This window comes from Megalops cyprinoides, chromosome 16 (assembly GCF_013368585.1).
Source record: "Megalops cyprinoides isolate fMegCyp1 chromosome 16, fMegCyp1.pri, whole genome shotgun sequence".
Lineage (NCBI taxonomy): Eukaryota > Metazoa > Chordata > Actinopteri > Elopiformes > Megalopidae > Megalops > Megalops cyprinoides.
Window position 1 is genome coordinate 20591368 of NC_050598.1, and position 19083 is coordinate 20610450.

At 41.0% G+C, this 19083-nt stretch overlaps 1 protein-coding gene across 1 annotated transcript; it reads right to left on the reverse strand.

Moving 5' to 3' along the window:
• Positions 1 to 7763: 7763 nt before the first annotated feature.
• Positions 7764 to 17853, reverse strand: slc26a2 (solute carrier family 26 member 2). The gene is made up of 4 exons (XM_036548072.1): positions 17769 to 17853; positions 9604 to 10204; positions 8647 to 9386; positions 7764 to 8556 (listed from the first exon to the last, which is right to left on the reverse strand). Exons 2-4 carry the CDS (start codon positions 10180 to 10182, stop codon positions 7764 to 7766), a joined length of 2112 nt encoding a protein of 703 aa, XP_036403965.1. The 5' UTR covers positions 10183 to 10204; positions 17769 to 17853.
• Between the last annotated feature and the right edge of the window lie 1230 nt (positions 17854 to 19083).

Genomic DNA, 19083 nt, shown 5'->3' on the forward strand with positions numbered 1-19083 from the left:
ATGTGTCTCATCATTTTTTTGGTGACTGGAGATATGAAATATCCACTTCGTTTACTGCCCTGTAAAGCTTTCCCGATGATTGTCATGTTTTCTGTTCTTTTTTAAAAGGACAATAAACCATAACAGTTGCCCTCAGCTTTTGTTGTTTCTCAGCACTGTTGGTGAGATTCCCAGAGTCATTCAGTTTTGGGAATGATAAGTATTCTTGTACAGCAAAAAACAGCTGAAGCAACGGGTGTCTGGAGGTTCTATCACAGCAATTCCCTGGTTCAGGTTAAATAACTGGACCACGAAGGAGCACAGTGTGTGTGTCGTCAAATGATAAACAATCTCTGGGAGAGACGTTGTGTAATTAGGGGAGAGCTCACTGCTTGACAAGTAGAACCCTCCCATCATGTGTTAGCCACAGCTTATCTTTGTGACTGAAGATGTATGGGCCAGGCAATGACCTTCCCTTTATCTCAGTGCCTTACCATTGTAATTCCCATCCTGGGGAGAAGCAGCGCTATATTCAGACTGCCTATTTTAAAAAGAAGAGGCATCTGCCATTAGAAATGAGGGATTTCTAAAACTTGATATCTCCATAGCTTCAGTGTCTCTTCACAAAGCACAAAATGCCAGGTGATCAACACACCAGTACATTTTTCATAAAACAGATTAGCTCCTCTTACAAGATTCTCGAACAAAGAAAACAGCTGTGCAGTTATGATAATGTGTAAATGATGTTTTGAATGAGCCTGGTTAAATGCTTTTATCAAATGAGGCCCACAGGTCTTTCTCAATGTATATTATATATTTTACATGTACCCTATTTGCTGTTAATATTTAACAAACAACAGTGATAATTACAAGCATTACTCATACTTATTTTAGTACATGCAGCAGAGGGTGTGAGAACTGTGATTATACCATGCAAGGGTCTCACTGCAGCTTTGCATAAGAATCATGTTAAATTATGGGTTACACCCTCTCTCTAATGCATGGAAATGTGACAATTTCAAGATATCAGAATAACACTGATGCTCTGTTTGTACCTGCATAAAACTAAGTGTAGACCCACTGTCCTGATACTACCATACCAAAAAAGAGCAGTATATGCTGTATTGGCATTAGAGCTGAAGACAAAATCCAGCTGAAGAGACCACCTTCATGGTTCTTTAACAAAGAAATGCTTTGGTGGTATGGAAGAGCTGCTTAAAGACACTGAGACAATGACCACTGGTTGAATAATCAAACATTATTCAACACAGCTTGGAGGGCCAGCTTCTACAAAGCAAGGCAGCGCACTCCTTCAGCTCTGGAGACAAATATGTCCCTTTCATCTCAGAGCATTATGTTCCGCCTTTCAAAATGTCTCCACAATAATGAAGCAGAGCGGAGGTGACAAGGTAGTTGAAGCCATCCTTGAAAGATAGCTTTCTGACAAATAAGCACAAGGTGGTGGAGGGCACTGATATCCATGTCAGCATTCAGATGAAGCTGACTTCAAACAGACAGGAAGGAATATGCCGCCCTGTTACCAAGGCTGTGATACAGCTATCTCCCTGCACACCTGCTGATGTCACTGAGGGCCTAAGAGTCATACAGAATGACGACGAGAGGCAGTGTCTGAGATGGGAGAAATCAAGTGCCCTCTGACAGCCAGAAAACAGGTCCATACATTTGTGGGCAGTTATGAAATGTGGATGGGCAGTAAAGGTGTGAAGAATATGAATGTGTTGGAGTAGAAAAACTGAGAGGACCCAAGATAATAAATGTTCAGAGGATCCTGTAGATTTGCATGCAGATTCTGGCATTTCAGTTTGGAGACATCCATGAGACAGACCATCATCTGGTGTCACGCCTGTTCTGTCCTCATGCAAGTGGTCTCCATGTGACGCTTACCTACTGTCAGGAGTTCAGCCGTATAACTTATTTCACAAACACAAAGGCACAGCACGCTACCCACAGCACAGCCTCACACAAATTTAGAAGATTAGTGGTGTCACAGAAATGACTCATGAACACAAAGGGAAAAATTAAGACATCCAGGAGGCATCCTTACTGTATGATCCTGGCCCATAGAATTCTGTTACTGATTCCACTTTCCACAAGATTCCTTCATCTGCATGTTCAGTTCCTAAGCTCCGGAGCACAGCAGAGGCTGTAAGCTGTACATAGTTAATCCATGGCATGTTGTATGCCAGCATTTCCCAAACCTCTCCTGGAGGACCACTTGTCCTGCATGTTTTAGATCTCTCTCTGCTCCAACACAGCTGATTTAAATGATCAGTTTCTTATTAAGCAGCTTCAAGAGTTCATAACGAGTTGATCATTTGAATCAGTTGTGTTGGAGCAGGGAGAGATCTAAAACATGCAGGACAAGTGGTCCTCCAAAAGAGGTTTGGGAAACACTGTTGTATGCAATTAAACCAAAGCAATGCAAGTTGAAATTACAGGGGAAAAATATCAGTCAGTTAAAGATAATCCTCTCTGTTTAAAAAAAACACACTCCCAACAGAAAATAATGAGACTTGATTGCATTGGTAGATCAGGGTTGAATCTTTCTTGACGTGTTTGCTCTGTGCTAAAAATATGCCATTGATGACTATTTCTCACTCTCAAAATGGCTCTTTAATGAGTTCAGTCACAAATTACAAGCTGGATGTGCTGGGTACATGTCATCTTAAATTCTATAGGGAAATTAATTGTTATTAAGTTATAGATTTCTGACTGGCTGATGATGATGCTTATTTTTCCATCTTCAGAACAATGGTGTACTCTGGTGGTAATATTTGATTATTGCAACCATGGCACATGTTATACTCACAATTATATTAGTCTTTGAAGCAATAATTTGTTTCTAAACTTTATGAAGAGCAAAATGTCAATGAGGTAAAAAGTATGTTGTATTGTTTGTTATTGTCTAGTTGCTATTGGGATATTTTTCATAAATATGTACATTTCTGAATAGTCATGTAAACCTAATTTAGTTGGTTTGCAAATGAATTCCCAGTAGTTCAGTAGCCCAGTTGTGTCCAAATCAGTGTAAGACAACAAATAATGTAAGGTCAGAATTATAGGGTGATGTTCAGGTTCATAAATTTCCAACAAAGTTTAACCGATGAGAGTATTCTAAGTATGATTGTTGTGAATTCTGTAACTTGAAAAATCCTGTTAAATGATGTTCCACTAGAAATTCATTGAAGAGAGGCATCAGTCATTATAATTCTTGACTTGTTAGTAGTATTTTAAAAGGGTTGATTATGTGACAATTAACATAAATGCAACTAATTGTAAAGACATTCTGTAATATTTCAGTCACTGAATTAGTGTTTTTGTTGGGTTCTTAAAGAATCAATGATTAGCGAGGGTAGGGTAGTGGTGGTGGAGAGATCCATATTAACAGATATAAAGCAGCATTCTTTGTGTGTGTGTGTGTGTGTGTGTGTGTGTATGTGTATATGTGTTTGTCTCCCAGGGGGGCTTGGTGTCAGTGGGGGTTGGTTGTTAAACAGTGACATGTACATGTCAGCTCAATATGAGTGTAGTGTAAACAAAGCATTATTGATAAAAATTTTGTTTTTTGTTAGTCCCATTATCCAGTCTGGTTTTAGCCTGTCCAATCCGAGCATTAAATGCCACTAAGTCTCCTAACTCTTCCTCCTGCACACACATACACCATACACATGTAAACACCACACAGGTGTCAGAGAGTGATGTGCTAACATGAGCTTGGGAGTGTGGGGACATGCTGAGTTAAAGGGCAGGGCATAGCCCATACGGTTAGCTAACTGAACATAATTACTCCGGGCCTGTTAAGAGCCTCTTCTGTGTATTGGAAGGGTCTTGTTTTCCCTTTGACATTCTAAAACATCTACAGTGCAGTGTCTTGACTGAAAACTGCTTAGGCAGTCATGTACAGAAACATAATTTCTTTGACTACTCAGGAACAATAATAATGCACACAGCTGAAGTAGCGTGCTAGCAAACAGCCACAACTGGTATGATAAGATAGCTATGTAACATGCAAAGTAGCTGTTTCACAATTGTTTACACAAACAGATAGCTCCCTCGCTTGTTAAAACTTGAGCTGGCTTGCTAAGGTAGTTGATCGTTGTCAGCCAGATAGTGGTGAAACCCAAGAGGAGACATGGTGTATACGGGAGACAATGTACCTTCGAAGCTTTATGAGGAGAACTGGTTTAAATTTTTGACATGACACGTTCACATACAGACTAATTAAGGAGAATGTGGTAATATGCTCAGGTTTTGCTGGCTACCAGGACCAAGATGAGCGATTCTAGCTTGTTAAAAGAAACCAACGCTTGAGGATATTAAGAGGATAAATATACATTCCACATCCGGATGACAACATTGCCTCTCTCTGTGTGTTTGGAATAGAAAAGGCAGCAATTAAAGTCAGACAATTATGAGTCTCTAAGATAGTCTTCTTTAATTACTGCCAAGGAAACGACAGCCCTGAAATGGCAGCGGAGAGCTGTTTGGTATTCAGTCCTCCCTGCCCTGAGACAGCACAACCATCCTACACAGAGATAGCACAGGGAGCAGCTGTGAGGGAGGAGGACGCGGGTGAGACTGCAGGATATCCTCACCCTCGTCTCCAGTCCACGGTCTCTTTTCAGCACCATATGGCAGCCAGTCACTGATACAAATACTTCTCGCATTTCTCTGCATCTAAGGTTATTCTGTCACCTTGTGTAACCTACATGTGCTAACTTGCACTGGTGCATGCATGCATTAATAATTCCATTATAGAAAACCTTGGCTTACCCATTCCTCTGTGTTCAATAACAACACATCTGGAAAAATATTTTTTTTAAATCCACAGGACTACAGTCAGCTTTTTAAATTCTTTCATCACCATGATGGACAGCAGGATTCAGCACTCTACACAAAAACCGTTTGTAGGAAAAAAGAAAACCTGTGCTGGATGTTAAAGAGTCGTTTAAACTGTGAACCACTGGGCTCTATAAATAGGGACTGTAACCGGCTGAACGTGGTCAATACATTCCAATTACATTCACTACACTCTCTGAGCCAGTCAACATGTAGATAAAGAATGAGATTGGCATGAGGCATAGAATGGGCCATGATTAAATTCAGAATCGAAACTTTCAATTAGTTCTATCCACGGTGATATCTGTTTTGCTTTGCCTCGTTCACCTTGCTCACATAAATGTGAAATGAAGTGGAACAGTTCCCTGAATTTTTCCTACAGCTGATATATCAAGCGCATATATTGCATTAATAATTCTAAAAAAAATCTGATCTGATATCTTCAGTAAACAAATGTGCTTTATTATGCATAGGAGTAGAATACAATATTCTAAGAGACACTTCACAACTTATTTAAATGACAGAATTTCATAGTGTCATAATGAAATGCACTGGCTAACATAGACAAGAAAGTAACAAAGTAATCACAAGAAATGACCTCAAAGTGTCTGTAAACCTTTGTGCACATTTCATTGATTGGTTCCCTGGGAAAATAAGTAATTTCACCCACTACTTACTCAAGGCATAAAATTGTGCTTCAGTCTGGTAAGCAAAGAGCAAAGCCTTTGACATGGGCAGCTAGATAGGGATAATGCTACCAGCTGAGATACCAGCAGAGACTATATAGTAGACTATCATAACAATAATCATTGGAAACCACCTTAAGTGGAATACAAAATACATCAAGCCTACTGTAAATTTCACAGCTTCTATACTTTACTATAATTACTTTATTAAAGGTTTCAAAAGCACAGCATTGAAGAGAACCATTTAAAGCACTCAACAAACAATACTCCCAATGTACTGACTAACTGTAAACTCTTATGCAAAGGTGTATAAGGAACTTGTGATGAACCATGGCCATACATATATGTCCAGCTCATCTGATTCATGTTTAAAAGTCACTGTAAAGAAAATGGACCCCATGTATGCGTCAGAAGCCCTGCTTTCACACTCGCATACCCACAATGTTTTTTTACTGGACACAATCTGGAATTATGGCAGAGGTCAAAAAGCCAATTCCGGTGTGTGTGGCGAGCTGTGATTGGACAGAACTTTGATGCATGGAACACTTGAGGATAGCTTTAAAAGAGCTTTGTACCACTGAAAGACTGCTCTGCAGTTTGTGCTGTATTTACAGGGCAGAGTTAGTACATGCTGTTCTCCCTGCTTTCCTCTGTGACAACACTACAGCAATGTGTCCACGACTTAATCTATTTCCATCACCAATGCCTTTCTGTGTGCTGTAAACTAGCTGACCCACGTGAATGAGTGCTGAATATAATCTCTTTTGACCTGCTTTAATTCAGTTTGCAATACAGAACTGCAGAACAATTCAGATAACTCGAAATCTGTGGAAAGCACAGGTCAACAGCAACAGTGCTGTGTGTAACTATTCAATATCACAATGGCTTATCTCATGTACAAGCATCAACACAAAAGGTCTTAAAGTGGAGGCCCAAAAACTTCTAAGCATTCCAAACCATGTTCTGTATGCCTAAATTCCAACCCTCCTCTCCCACTCATAAACTGTGCATGTGAGCAGTTGAACCACAATAAAACATTTCAAAATTCAAATTGACATTAGTCATTTTGAATTATAACCAGACTTGTCTTTTAAACAAATACCTGTTTTTGCACAGTTTTGCATCTATAAAGATTCTTGGAGAAAGCTTACCTCCCACCTTTGTTTTCCCATTCTCCTTTCCACATGGCTTTTTAACCTGGCTAGGACCCAGTTCAGACTTCCAATATGTCATATTCAGGTCCAAGTTCTGTTTTTTGAAATTTTTGTGGACATTAAAGAAACTTGCCACAAAATTAGGACCCCTAAGATAAAACCAATGCAAAAAAACAACCTAAATCAATAAGGCACTTCAGATTTTATGTGACACTACGACACATGTCCAATTGAATATTACGGATGAGTGGATAACAATGTACCCAATTTCAAATGTCAACAACATTTAAAGAAATATTTTTAAGAAAAAAAAAAACAAACAAGAAAAATAAGTAACATATTTCTCTACATTCAGGGTCAAGTTTGATATGTCAACTCATCTGCCTTCATATTGAAGCTGAGTATAAAAGGCACATAATTCATTCTTTGGATGAGATAACAAAGCAGAGTGTTTCAATGGCAAGGAGTGTATAAATAAAGTAGATATAACAGCCACAAAGGCTACAAAATCCCTTTTGGCTTATAAAATTACAATCTAAATCTACATAAATATAAGTTTCCTGATTTTTTGTGATAACTTTTCTGCTTACATTCACAACAGCAATGAGGTCAACATCTCACTTTCAGTAACGTTCCTCTGGTGAGCAAAACAATGTACATTGGTTGCACATCAGGATAATTCACAAAGATTGTCTTTATAGAGACTATGAGATGAGCATTAAAGAGAAAAATGATAATATAAAAGAGTCTGACTCAACTGTTATTAAATAAAGCTGCCTGACTCCAAACTGTCATTAATGCCATGATACAACAGTTCTTTGGTCTGTGAAGGTATTGCTGAGGATGCTGCTGTGAAACAGCTTCTCCAGTGTTACTGAAGCCAGGATGTCTCCTGGACGTGTCAGCTCAAACTCTCACACTACATTTTAACATTCAGTTCAAAAATCCCTGTTAACTGAGACACTAGAGTAGCAGACCACTTTTGGAAGAAAGTGTGCATAGACCTATAAATATGGGCACTTGTAACTGATCGATCAAAAACTCTACAAATATATATTTTCATACATTTGTGTATTTTTTTTCTTCAGCAAATCGTGTCACAGTCCCCATTGTGAGAGGGTAGACTCCGGGCATAACTGATGGCATCACTGATGGTGAAAAACACCATCTCGCTGTCGCCACCCTTGTGTTCCAAATAGCCACCTCTCTGAAGTGAGTCCAGCACTGAGGTATTGCACCGAGCCAGCAGCACCCGCACCCCCAATGCCTTGTAATCCTTATACACTTCCTTCATTGCCCCAACCCCAGCAGTGTCCAGGAACAGGACAGGGCCACAGTCTATCACCAGGGTGTGAAAGCTGCTCCCCTGGGGCAGGAAGACATTGGTGGACACCTCTGTGCCCTTGCTTCGGGTGGCTGCTTCATCAGCCACCAGATCTGCTTGCGGTTTCCTCTTCTGCTTCTCCTGTTTCCTGCGGCAGGCCTTCTCCTTGATTGGATCCAGGCCCACACGGCGGTAGAGGGCCTTTTTAAAGAGCCCCTGGTTGGCATAGTAGATGGGCGCTTCATAGCGGAAGACAACGATCCCAGGCTGAGTACTGAGACCTCTGTAGGTGGCTATGTCCAAATATAAGTCCAGGTGTCCTGCCTGGCCCAGCTGTAGAGCAGGGGCCCGCTGAGTACGACCCAGGACACAGAGTGCCGACACCAGGACCCCCATCAGAAGGCCCAGCTCTGTGTTCACCAAAGCAGAGGTTGCCATGGTCACCAGCCAGATGACAGCATCCACACGGTTCACCCGCCACATGCGAGGCACATCTGAAAACTTCTGCAACGCCCCCCGAAGGTTGACCACAATGATGACAGCCAGCACACACCTAGAAGCATGTACATTTATGTTAAGCTTTTAGCATTCAGAAGCACAAAAAAAATAAAATGGCAACCAAGTCAAAGTTTTGTTGACTTACTTTTGCAAGGAGTAGAAGAGGGGGGCAATGACAAGCATGACCAGGAGTAGAACCAGCGCAGTCACCAATCCGGACACCTGTGTGTGGCAGCCAGTTGACTCTTTGACCAGCGTCTTGGTGAGTGCAGCACTGGTGGAAAAACAGCGGAAGAAAGACGGCAGGATATTGCAGAAGCCAATGGCATACATCTCCTGGTTGGGGTCCACCATATAACCGTGCTTCTTGGCAAACATCTCAGACAGGGAGATGGTGATGGCGAAGCCCACGATGGCAATTGATAGGGCGTCCAAAGCAACATTTGGGATAAGGGACCAGTCAGGGAGCTGGGGGGGCAGGAATCCAGTGGGAATGGTGCCAGACACATCTGAGCCGAAGCGCTCATGAAATTGGCCATAGTGGGAGGCCAGCGTGGCGACAATAACTACAAAGAGCTCAAATGGGATGGGAGCCTTCAGCTTGGCCTTGAAGCGGTTGTTGAGTTCCTTGGAAGGCACCAGAACCAGCAGGCAGAGCAGACTGGTAAGCAGGTCACACACATTGGTCTGGCTAATGTTCCTGAAGAGACTGACCCATGTCTTGATTAGGGAACCCAGCCCCTGGGCCCGGGGTATTTTGATACCCAGCAGGTACTTGACCTGGGAGGTGAGAATGGTGAGGGAGGCCCCTGTAGCAAAGCCACTCAGGAGAGAATCTGACAGGTACACAGCAACAAAGCCCACCTGGAAGAGCCCCATCAGTACCTAAAGCCACAGGGAAAGACGGGTAAAACCACATCTGTATTATCACACAAGCCACACATTTCCTATCTCTGCAGTATTTACAGTACCAATGAAAAGTTGGGACACAACTTTTATCCTTTATTTGTATTACTTTCCACATTTTAGAATAATAGTAAAGACATCAAAACTAATAATAAAAATAACTAACACAGCCTATGCCAGCTCCTACCAGACTTACCTGGTAGACCCCTGCCGTGAAGGTGACCGTGGCTCCCACCACGATGGCATAGCAGCTACGGTCACAGACCGGCCCTGCGGTCGCGTTCCCTGCATCGGCCAGGGCGGTCTGGTTGGCGTCAGTGAGGTAGCCGGCCAGGCTGAGCTCCCTGTCCACCACCTGGCCCACCAGCAGACACAGGACCCCGAAGATACCCACGGAGATGTGTCGGGAGGTTCCCAGCAGCGTGTAGATGATGCTGGAGAAGAAGGAGGTGTAGAGGCCGTAGATGGGGTCCTGGCCCGCGAGAAGCGAGTAGGCAATGGACTGGGGCACAAGCAAGATGCCCACAATCAGCCCGGACATAGTATCACCCAGCAGCCATTCTTTCGGACGGTAGCGGGGGAGCCAGTTGATGATGGGAAAGAAGCCTAGCAGTAAGGCCTTCACTCGGCCAGGGCTGCACGTGCACTGCCTCCTGAGCTTCCGCTTCACCACCTCTTTCCAGTCTTCCTCCTCCTTTTCCCATTCCTCCAAAACAAAAGGCACGTATGGACCGGGCTCAGCTTCAGCTGAAGCTTGGTGGTCCGCTTCAGCCATCTTACTGACTCCCGACAACTCCCTGAAAAAAGAGGCATAGTTGACCTCAAGAACACCTTGCTCTAGTCACACAATGTCCTTGATATTTATAGGTTAAAATGTACCTGTCTCATGTTGGCAGCATCGGTCTGTCTGATGCAGTCAGGTCAAGATGTAGAAAATGATTAAATGTGAATTTAACTGACCTTAACTCCCAAAAATTGTTGCTCCCTCATCCTGCCACACACTTACAGAAAAATGTAATCTCCTAGAGTATTACGGTAAAATGATGGAAACATTTTTATGCTGGGAGTAGCAGATTATGGATTTTTGCAGAACGGAATACGGTTGTGCCGACGGACAATGATAATGTCCATCACCAATGTTACACTCACATCTACAATTCTCAGAAAAAAAAAAACGTAACTTCTCGTTTGTTAACAATGTTGGTTTATCACCTACATTATACAATAATTTTCACTTTTCATCAGCACTCTTTGAGAAAATTGAGGACTGCAGCCAAAAGTAAAGCACTATACAAATGAATATTTATAATTATAATAAAAAGAAACAACAGTCCACAGCAATCAGAGGATGCTGCATGAGACCAGTTTGGACTTTTGCTTTCTGCAGGTCCCACATTTTCTGCCAGCTGTAAGCCTGCACCAATAAGCCAACAAACACAAAATGTTTGGCCATGCCCGTTATGCTCCAGTGGCCATTTGGTGTCAATAAAGTGCCTGTTAATGACATATATGGTGTCACTGTAGTACTTCACATTGTCTGCAGTCACACTGCCTGAGTCATCTATCTGTAGTCTGTAGTCATGTCTATAGTCAAAACCAAAAAATTCACTCCCCTGAGTAAAGTCTGAACTTCACACTTCATTATACAGCTCTGAAATGGTCTTGGGAAAGTGCTTCCTGCCTAGAAGCTTGTACTGTCAATTAAGAATTTCTGGTCTCAGTCCCATTCCTGAAAACTCTACATGGACCGTTTTAACCTTTGCAGATATATTCCACTTACAAAGATGACAGGTAACATCACTAGGATCTTTGAGTTCCCTTTTTGTTTCATTTAAGTAAAAAACTTCAAAGCTGGCACACTGGTGTGTCATTTGCAGGCACCATACATAAAGCGTGAGTGTAGCTGATGTGTAGGCTTTGAAGAGCAGTGCTAGCTGCAAACATACAGAGAATTATCAGTTTGATTAGTACCTTAAGGTTTGCCAATAATAAGTCTACAGGTGGCATCTATATATTTTTATGTTTTATGAATTAGAGGATGGAATAATTGAAAAGTATTATTGATAACTAATAATTAACATTGCAGTCAATTTTATTAGTGAATTAAGGTTTGCAAATGATTAGGTTTCTTATCATCATTCCTTTTTTAGTTTTTATTAATAAGAAAAAAAATTGGATATTATTAGTAATACCCCATGCTACCCCATCCCAGCCACTGTCTGGCCCTAGAATACTAGCATAGAGATGTCACAGAATCTTATCAAAACACAAAGCATAGGCTCTCAGTACAAACACCCACACAAAAAATGTGATATTTAAAATATTCATATTTAAATCCTAGAGCATGTTGAAACTGCTAGACCTTTCATCGTATATGAATGTAAAAGAAAATATATAGGCCTAAATTTGCTTTAACACCAACTAAGTCAATCTTTGCTTAGTAATCATAAATAATGTGTCAAATCATTAATGGGATACTAAAGAATGACTCAGCAGACTTTTCTCTAAAGTATCTAAAATGACAAAGCACCCAATGTTCAAATATAATAAATGAGTGCAGAATAAATGGATATTTTGAGGAAAACTGGTGTGTAACATTTGGGAATACACCCAAATATTAGCCTTACCCCCAACGTGACTACTTTTGCCAATTAAGTGATAATATGATTCACACACACCCATTACATAGACAAAGTACTTGCTGAATATTTCAGGCTGAGGAACCAGATGGTTAGCATTCTCTCTGAATAAGGCTAAAGGGCATTTCCCCAGTAGGTGATCAGTGAAATAGTGCAGCTGCCACCTCTCAGACACACTGAGCCCACTTCCCCTCCTGCAAACCCACACATTCTGCCTTATTTGCACTCTTGTCTTTCACTCCATTATATATCTTTCCTACCGTCTCTTTTCCTAGTCGTAGCACCAGCCATATACATACAGTCTATAAAAACAGAAGGCTCAGTACCTAACCGAAGGAATGTTGGGAGGCTCTTCCTCTTTACTTTCTGGGGCAAAGTACCAGGATATCCTTCACAGCTGACTGACTGCCATTGATTCACAGCACAGGCTTCGATGGAGGAGATTAATATAGCAGTCTGATTATTAGCTGTGTCTGAAAGATTTATGACTCAGCCAAAATATGGTCTGGATGTTGTCACCGGTGTTTCCTGGGTAATGTGCTGTCCCATTTTTTCTTCATATTTGACTTTGTACCTGGCCTATTCAATACTTTCATCTTTAATTTGATCCTCTTGGCAACATAAGCAACAACTTAGGTGGCCTCAATGTAACATGAGCTGGGATACTGTTTATTTTATTTTTATTTTCTGAAGTAAACACCTTAGACACCTGCACTCACTGCCACCCCACAACTCCAGCACCCACCCCCCTCTCTCTCCAGGAGCATGAGGTGAGAAGTACACTGAGAGCAGTGAACCCCGGGAAAGCTGCTGGACCTGACGGCATCCCGGGGACTGTGGTCAAGGCATGCGCAGACCAGCCGGCAGGGATCCTCACCAAGCTGTTCAACCTCTCCCTGACGCATGCCACCGTCCCTTCATGTCTGAAGGCCACCACCATCATCCCCATTCCCAAAAGACCTGCCATAGACAGTCTCAGTGACTACAGACCCATAGCCCTCACGTCTGTAGTCATGAAGTGTTTTGAGAGGCTAGTCTCTCAGCACATCAGAGACTGCCTCCCTCCCTCCTTCGACCCCCACCAGTTCGCTTATAGAGCGAACTGATCTACAGAGGACGCCATCGCCATAACACTTCACAGAGCGCTGAGTCATCTGGAGAACCGGAAGAGCTATGTGAGGATGCTCTTTGTGGATTACAGCTCAGCGTTTAACACAATCATCCCGGACATATTAGTTACCAAACTGTTCAAACTGCAGATCCCCCTCCCCACCTGCACCTGGATCAAACATTTTCTCACAAACCGCCCACAATCTGTCAGACTTGGCCCCCACCTCTTCTCCACGCTCACACTCAGCACTGGTTCTCCTCAGGGCTGCGTGCTGAGCCCCCTACTGTACGCCCTGTACACTCACGACTGCGCTCCGTCCCACCCAACCAACACCATCGTTAAGTTTGCGGACGACACCACCATGGTTGGGCATCTCCGATGGGGATGAGATGGCATACAGGGCTGAGATAGAGAAATGTCTGTGTGGTGCTCAGAAAATAACCTGTCACTGAACGTCCTTAAAACAAAAGAACTTATCATGGACTTCAGGAAACACAGACAAGTCCACGCCCCTCTCCTCATAAATGGAGAACGTGTGGAAACTGTCACCACCTTCAGGTTTCTGGGCACCCACATCTCTGCAGATCTCTCCTGGACACCCAACACCAAGGCCTTAGTGAAGAAGGCTCAGCAGCGGCTGCACTTCCTGCGTGTCCTCAGGAAGAACAACCTGGACAAGAAGCTGCTGCTGGCCTTCTATCACTCCTCTGTGGAGAGCATATTAACATACTCTCTGGGGGTGTGGTACGCAGGCTCCACAGCTGAGGACAGGAAGGCTGTGCGGAGGGTTATTAACACCACCCAAAAAATTATCGGCTGCCCTCTGCCCTCCCTGGACGACATATCCAGATCCCGCTGCCTCAGTAAAATTAAGGCCATCACAGGAGACTCCTCACATCCCGCCTATCACCTGTTTGACCGGTTGCCCTCCGGACAGCGCTTCAGGTCAATCAAGTCCCACACCACCAGACTAACAAATAGCTTCTTCCCCTGGGCCATACGGACTGCAAACAAACACTTACACCCCCCCCAAACCTCTACCTCAATACAACTGTGCAATTCCACTGTGCACTTTAAGTAGTTTTTAAAAAGGCCACATTAACGCACAAGTTTTTCTTTATATTTCTTTTCATTTACAATGTGTCTTCTTTTTAAATTTGTTAATTTGTATTTTACTGTATTTATTGTATTTTATTGTATATTTTTTCTCCTGTCGCGTGCCTTATTTGTACTGTGTTTACATAAATGTTCCTCAGTGCGCTGCTGTTGCAGACCACCCACATTTTCATTGCACCCCCATTGTGCAATGACAATAAAGTCTATTCTGATTCTATTCTGATTCTGATTATAAATACAGAATATTCTATTTTAATTGAAATTCACGTGCTATTATTAAGCCTTTTTACAATTTCCTGTATTATAATCCAGTATTATTTCCAGTATTCCAGTGTTATTAATTTCCAGTGAGTAATTTCCAGTTTTCACAATGTCTGCATCCATTCTAAAAACCTGTGTAAATTAATCAGGCTAAGCCTGTAAGTACTGCATACCAAATTACTGAGGCTCTTACTGTAAACATGCTTATTTTGCATTCAATCCAAATTCCCCTGATATGAAAGAGAAACAACAGTTTATGTTAAATAAACCACCAAAGAAAGAAGTGAGTGCACAGTTAATTTATGGATATTGAGGGGGCTAGTATTTTTGTTGCTTGTATGCAGTGATCTCCCTAGTTATGTAAAGTGGATTAGTGGATCTTAAAACAGATCTCCTTCAAAGCTCCCTGAGCTGTAGGCATGTTAGAAGAATCATCACTCAGTTTTGTCCGCCTTACTAGTGTTATAGTCCAAAGGTATGATTTATTTTTACAGAGCAAAGTCAAAGACATCTCTGTACTGAGAACAATTCATTTGATGTAAATTGAAGGGTGTTTTTAATGATGTGGCTACACAGCATGATATTTGATGATATAACATGTAGTATTGTTAGATACCTGACATGAATATCTATGTTTTGTATAAGTACTTGGTCTATTAGGAGCCAAAATCCTTGGATGAAGATGACAGAAATCTACAATCAATGTTTAACACATAGAGTACTTATTAGTAAAGCCAATAATTCTATATGAGTATGTGTGTGCATGTGTAAATACAATTTACAAAAACTGGCACTACCATAAGTAACTGAATTATTCAGATGTAAATATTTCAATTATTTATGGGTATTTTAGCGAGTAGGCTGTTCATTTTCAATAAAATATGCTATTATATAATTTGATGCATCACTGTTGTTCTTTGATCAGCAAATCAAGATTTACACTATTCAAAACTAATTTAATCAGTACCCAGGACAGCTCCACATTGTGTCACAGACTGAAATTTCCCTGACATCAGATCACTCTGATAAAGGGATCTGCCAATAGCCTTTCAGGTGGTCTCTATGTAATTGGCAGCATCTATGTTGTCAATGCAAATGGATCAAAATGGCTGTTTTTCTTGATATTTTCAGGTAGCACAGCCCAATTGGTTCAATTTAAAGACTACACATAGATCCTTTGATTGTGTTCATTTTTACTTTTGACCAAAATGCCATTTCATCTCTTGATGTTTTGGTGGAAAAGGAAGGTGTTCTTTACAGACAACTGTGTTTGTAAAAGAAATGGACAGAAATACTCCTTCACTCCTTCACTTGTCTGGTTAAAACTAATCTTACAAATAAGCTTACTTTATGTTTAACTTTTATGCATTCAACAGTAATTACATTTCAGATTTGGGCTTTGGCCCACACTCTAGAGATTTATGTCTTAGCCTGAGATTATAGCAATGATTTCCATAATTCTTTTTTCACCAAAGTCAAAGGGATCAATAAGAAGACATCATCCTAAACCAAAGGCCAAACTTGATCAGCTTATCATGTTAGTCTTCACATATTCCACAATTGCTAAAATGGTGAAATCCTCAGTCAGATAACACTGACACATACTTAAGTAGTGACCTCAGTGTAAATAATGCCCCAATATTTGTTTACCAAATTCATAAGTATCTTAAGAAATATGTATTAAGAAATAGGGCTGACTGCTACATTCAACCACACAATGTCCTTTCCTCTGTTCTTCGTGGGAATTCCCTTGTTTTCACCCCATGATAAAGGGGACCACTTTTCACATCCATATGAAACAATGAGGGTCTGAGAAAGGATTACACACATAACAAAGAATGTTGTGCATTTATTAAAGTGTCCATGTGATTTGTGTCCTGTTGGCAGAACAAAACATGTATTTAATAAAAATGAACTAGTGGACATAACAATACAATCAGAAACAAAGTCATGCAAACACCTAGGCTTTTTAATGATATGAATCACAATGTCTGCCCACATAGGTTTCTTGGTTTGAAGTGTTTATGACCAATCTTTGTCCCTTCATGAAAGAATGGACATGTTCTAATACACTGGCTACATAGCTAGCTATTTACATTGACTAATTAGGTCAGGGGGCTGCGCCAACTTCAACCAGCTGATGCCGTAAAATCCGCCTGGCAAATTTATATTATCATTGAGCGTCAACTTATATACTTCCATATAAACCTAATTAGGCTACACTATATTATTGACAACACGGTTTGAGTACACTTTATCACCATGCTTTCGGGGATAAAACATGAAGTTATCATTTGGCCGACTTGTAGTTTTTTGTGAATATTTTAGATCGTATTAGAAAAGGTATATGTGGATACAATACTGCCTGCGAATGTCCGAAACGAATCGTACATGTTCGACTACTGCAAGCCTAAATTGCGTGTATATGTAGCCTACAACGTAGGCTGTGTGTCGTGTAATTTCTCTGAAATGTAATCTGCCGTTATCCGACCAACAGACCAACATCTCAGAATTGTAATGAGCGAACGGCACATAAAGCCCCACTTTAAGCACGGAGTTGCTTATTTCTGAATAAACGTCGTAGGTCTAGGAGGACAGCAAGTTGTTCAGCCCAAAACCACTCGAAACAACCTGGCATTTGTATTCTAGGACAGAGGGGTTTTTCAGTCGGTCTTTTGGCTGTTCATGCTAATTTTCCACACGCAGAATCATAACTTGGAATAACTTAGAAGTTGTTTTATATTGATCCTAACAAGTATAGAGTTTATCTTTAAAGACTTTAAAACGTGGTGCTGCCAACATCAGTTGCAGCAGATGCTCTCGTCAGTAGTTTTCTGTCGTAACCAGCTTGTAATTCAGCCAAACTAAACTTTAGAATGACAAGACCTGGCAAACTAACCGAAACCACCTTACATGTGATTCATTTAACCTCATTTTCTAGGTAATCACAATCTAAAAATCATGCCGGACGAGCTGTTTGACACTGTATGTAAAATACGCTAGCTAATTAGTTGTAGTGATGGTTGATAAATCGGCAACACATGAACAACTCTACTAATAAATGCCCCAAAAGCTACTGGTGATTTGCTAGCGAGTCACCGTTTCACGACTTGCAACGTGTACAACTTGGTTCCTGCTTGCCCTTACCACCAAGTATTGCGGGTACTCTTAAACCTTAAACTACATTTAAAAATTCATACCAACATGTCAGCTGGATAGTGGATAGTAACTTACCGCCACCTTTGTGTCACTCCGCTTTAATGTTTAACTTCTTGTTAGATGTACCGTCATTGGACAGTTTCTTTCACTTCAGTTTCATCGTTGCCGATTCCTCTCAGGTCACATGCAATTAGTGACAGCTGAAGCCAACACGGAAACACCACTATCACGTGATGTGACGGCAGCACTGTAGGAAATGTGATATACTTTGTCCCTTTTTTTCCAATCGTGTAGAATTTCCCCGGCCTATATCTTGGTGCAGTTAGCGGTCATTATGAAATATGAATGGCTTTAATGTTTTTTTGGTAAGATACACATTTAATAAAAAGAAGAAAAAGTTATCTTAAAAGATAAGTACATTTCTGCTCTGCAGTCATACTCGATACGAGGCAGTAGTAAGTTTTTTGAGGAAATGATTCACAATTCTTCAGCATACATGTCTTTACATATTATATAACTAAATCTAAATAAATATTAATATTAAATAATACAATTATTATATTCTCAATTTAAATTATTACTTGATTCTGACAATGGCGTGTTCAGCCAGCTTGTTAGCACCACTGCACCCATACCAGCACATAGGACTACATGACCTATACTCCTTGCCAGTATTTCAGATATGTGGTGTCAAATGTTCGTGTGAGCCAATCACCACTCTGCTCTAGCCTGAACCTCCTGTCCCACCAAGAATGTAGGGATGCAGGTGACTATAGCGTAGACCTCATAAATTAATCCCCCTGGAACAGCCAGATGGAGTTAAAAATGGACAACATTAACATGCACTATAAAATATTTTCATTCATGCAGGGTGTGTACAAATCCCAGATATCAGTGTCTTCCATGTTTATTTCGATTAAAACCAGATTTTTTAAGTATCAATCCAAAGTGAATATGTGCTGTCTGGCCAAATGTCACAGGTGATGCCACCATTAATACTTCTTGAAGTCAGTCACAGCAAACACTATGCTTTGTAGACATTATGACCTTTTTCTTTGAGTGTGTGAGGGTGTAGTGAGGGGCAGAAATTAACTTTATTAAAAAATAGTCTAATGACATTTTATGGTCACTTTTTTAACTTCCATACTCTGTGTTGTAAAAATGTGTGTGGCAGAGTATACAAATCTTTTTTAGGAACACATTGTACTAGAGGCTCCATTGCCTTATATAACATTTACAGATGAGTACTGTGAAATGTTTACATTGAATAAAAGTCAGAATCTGTTTGATGAGTTCTACATACATAAAATAGGTTTTCAAGAATGGCAGACAGTGTCCAGTATGAATTGCCATTTACTGTCACTGTATCCATATTACTAACTGATACATC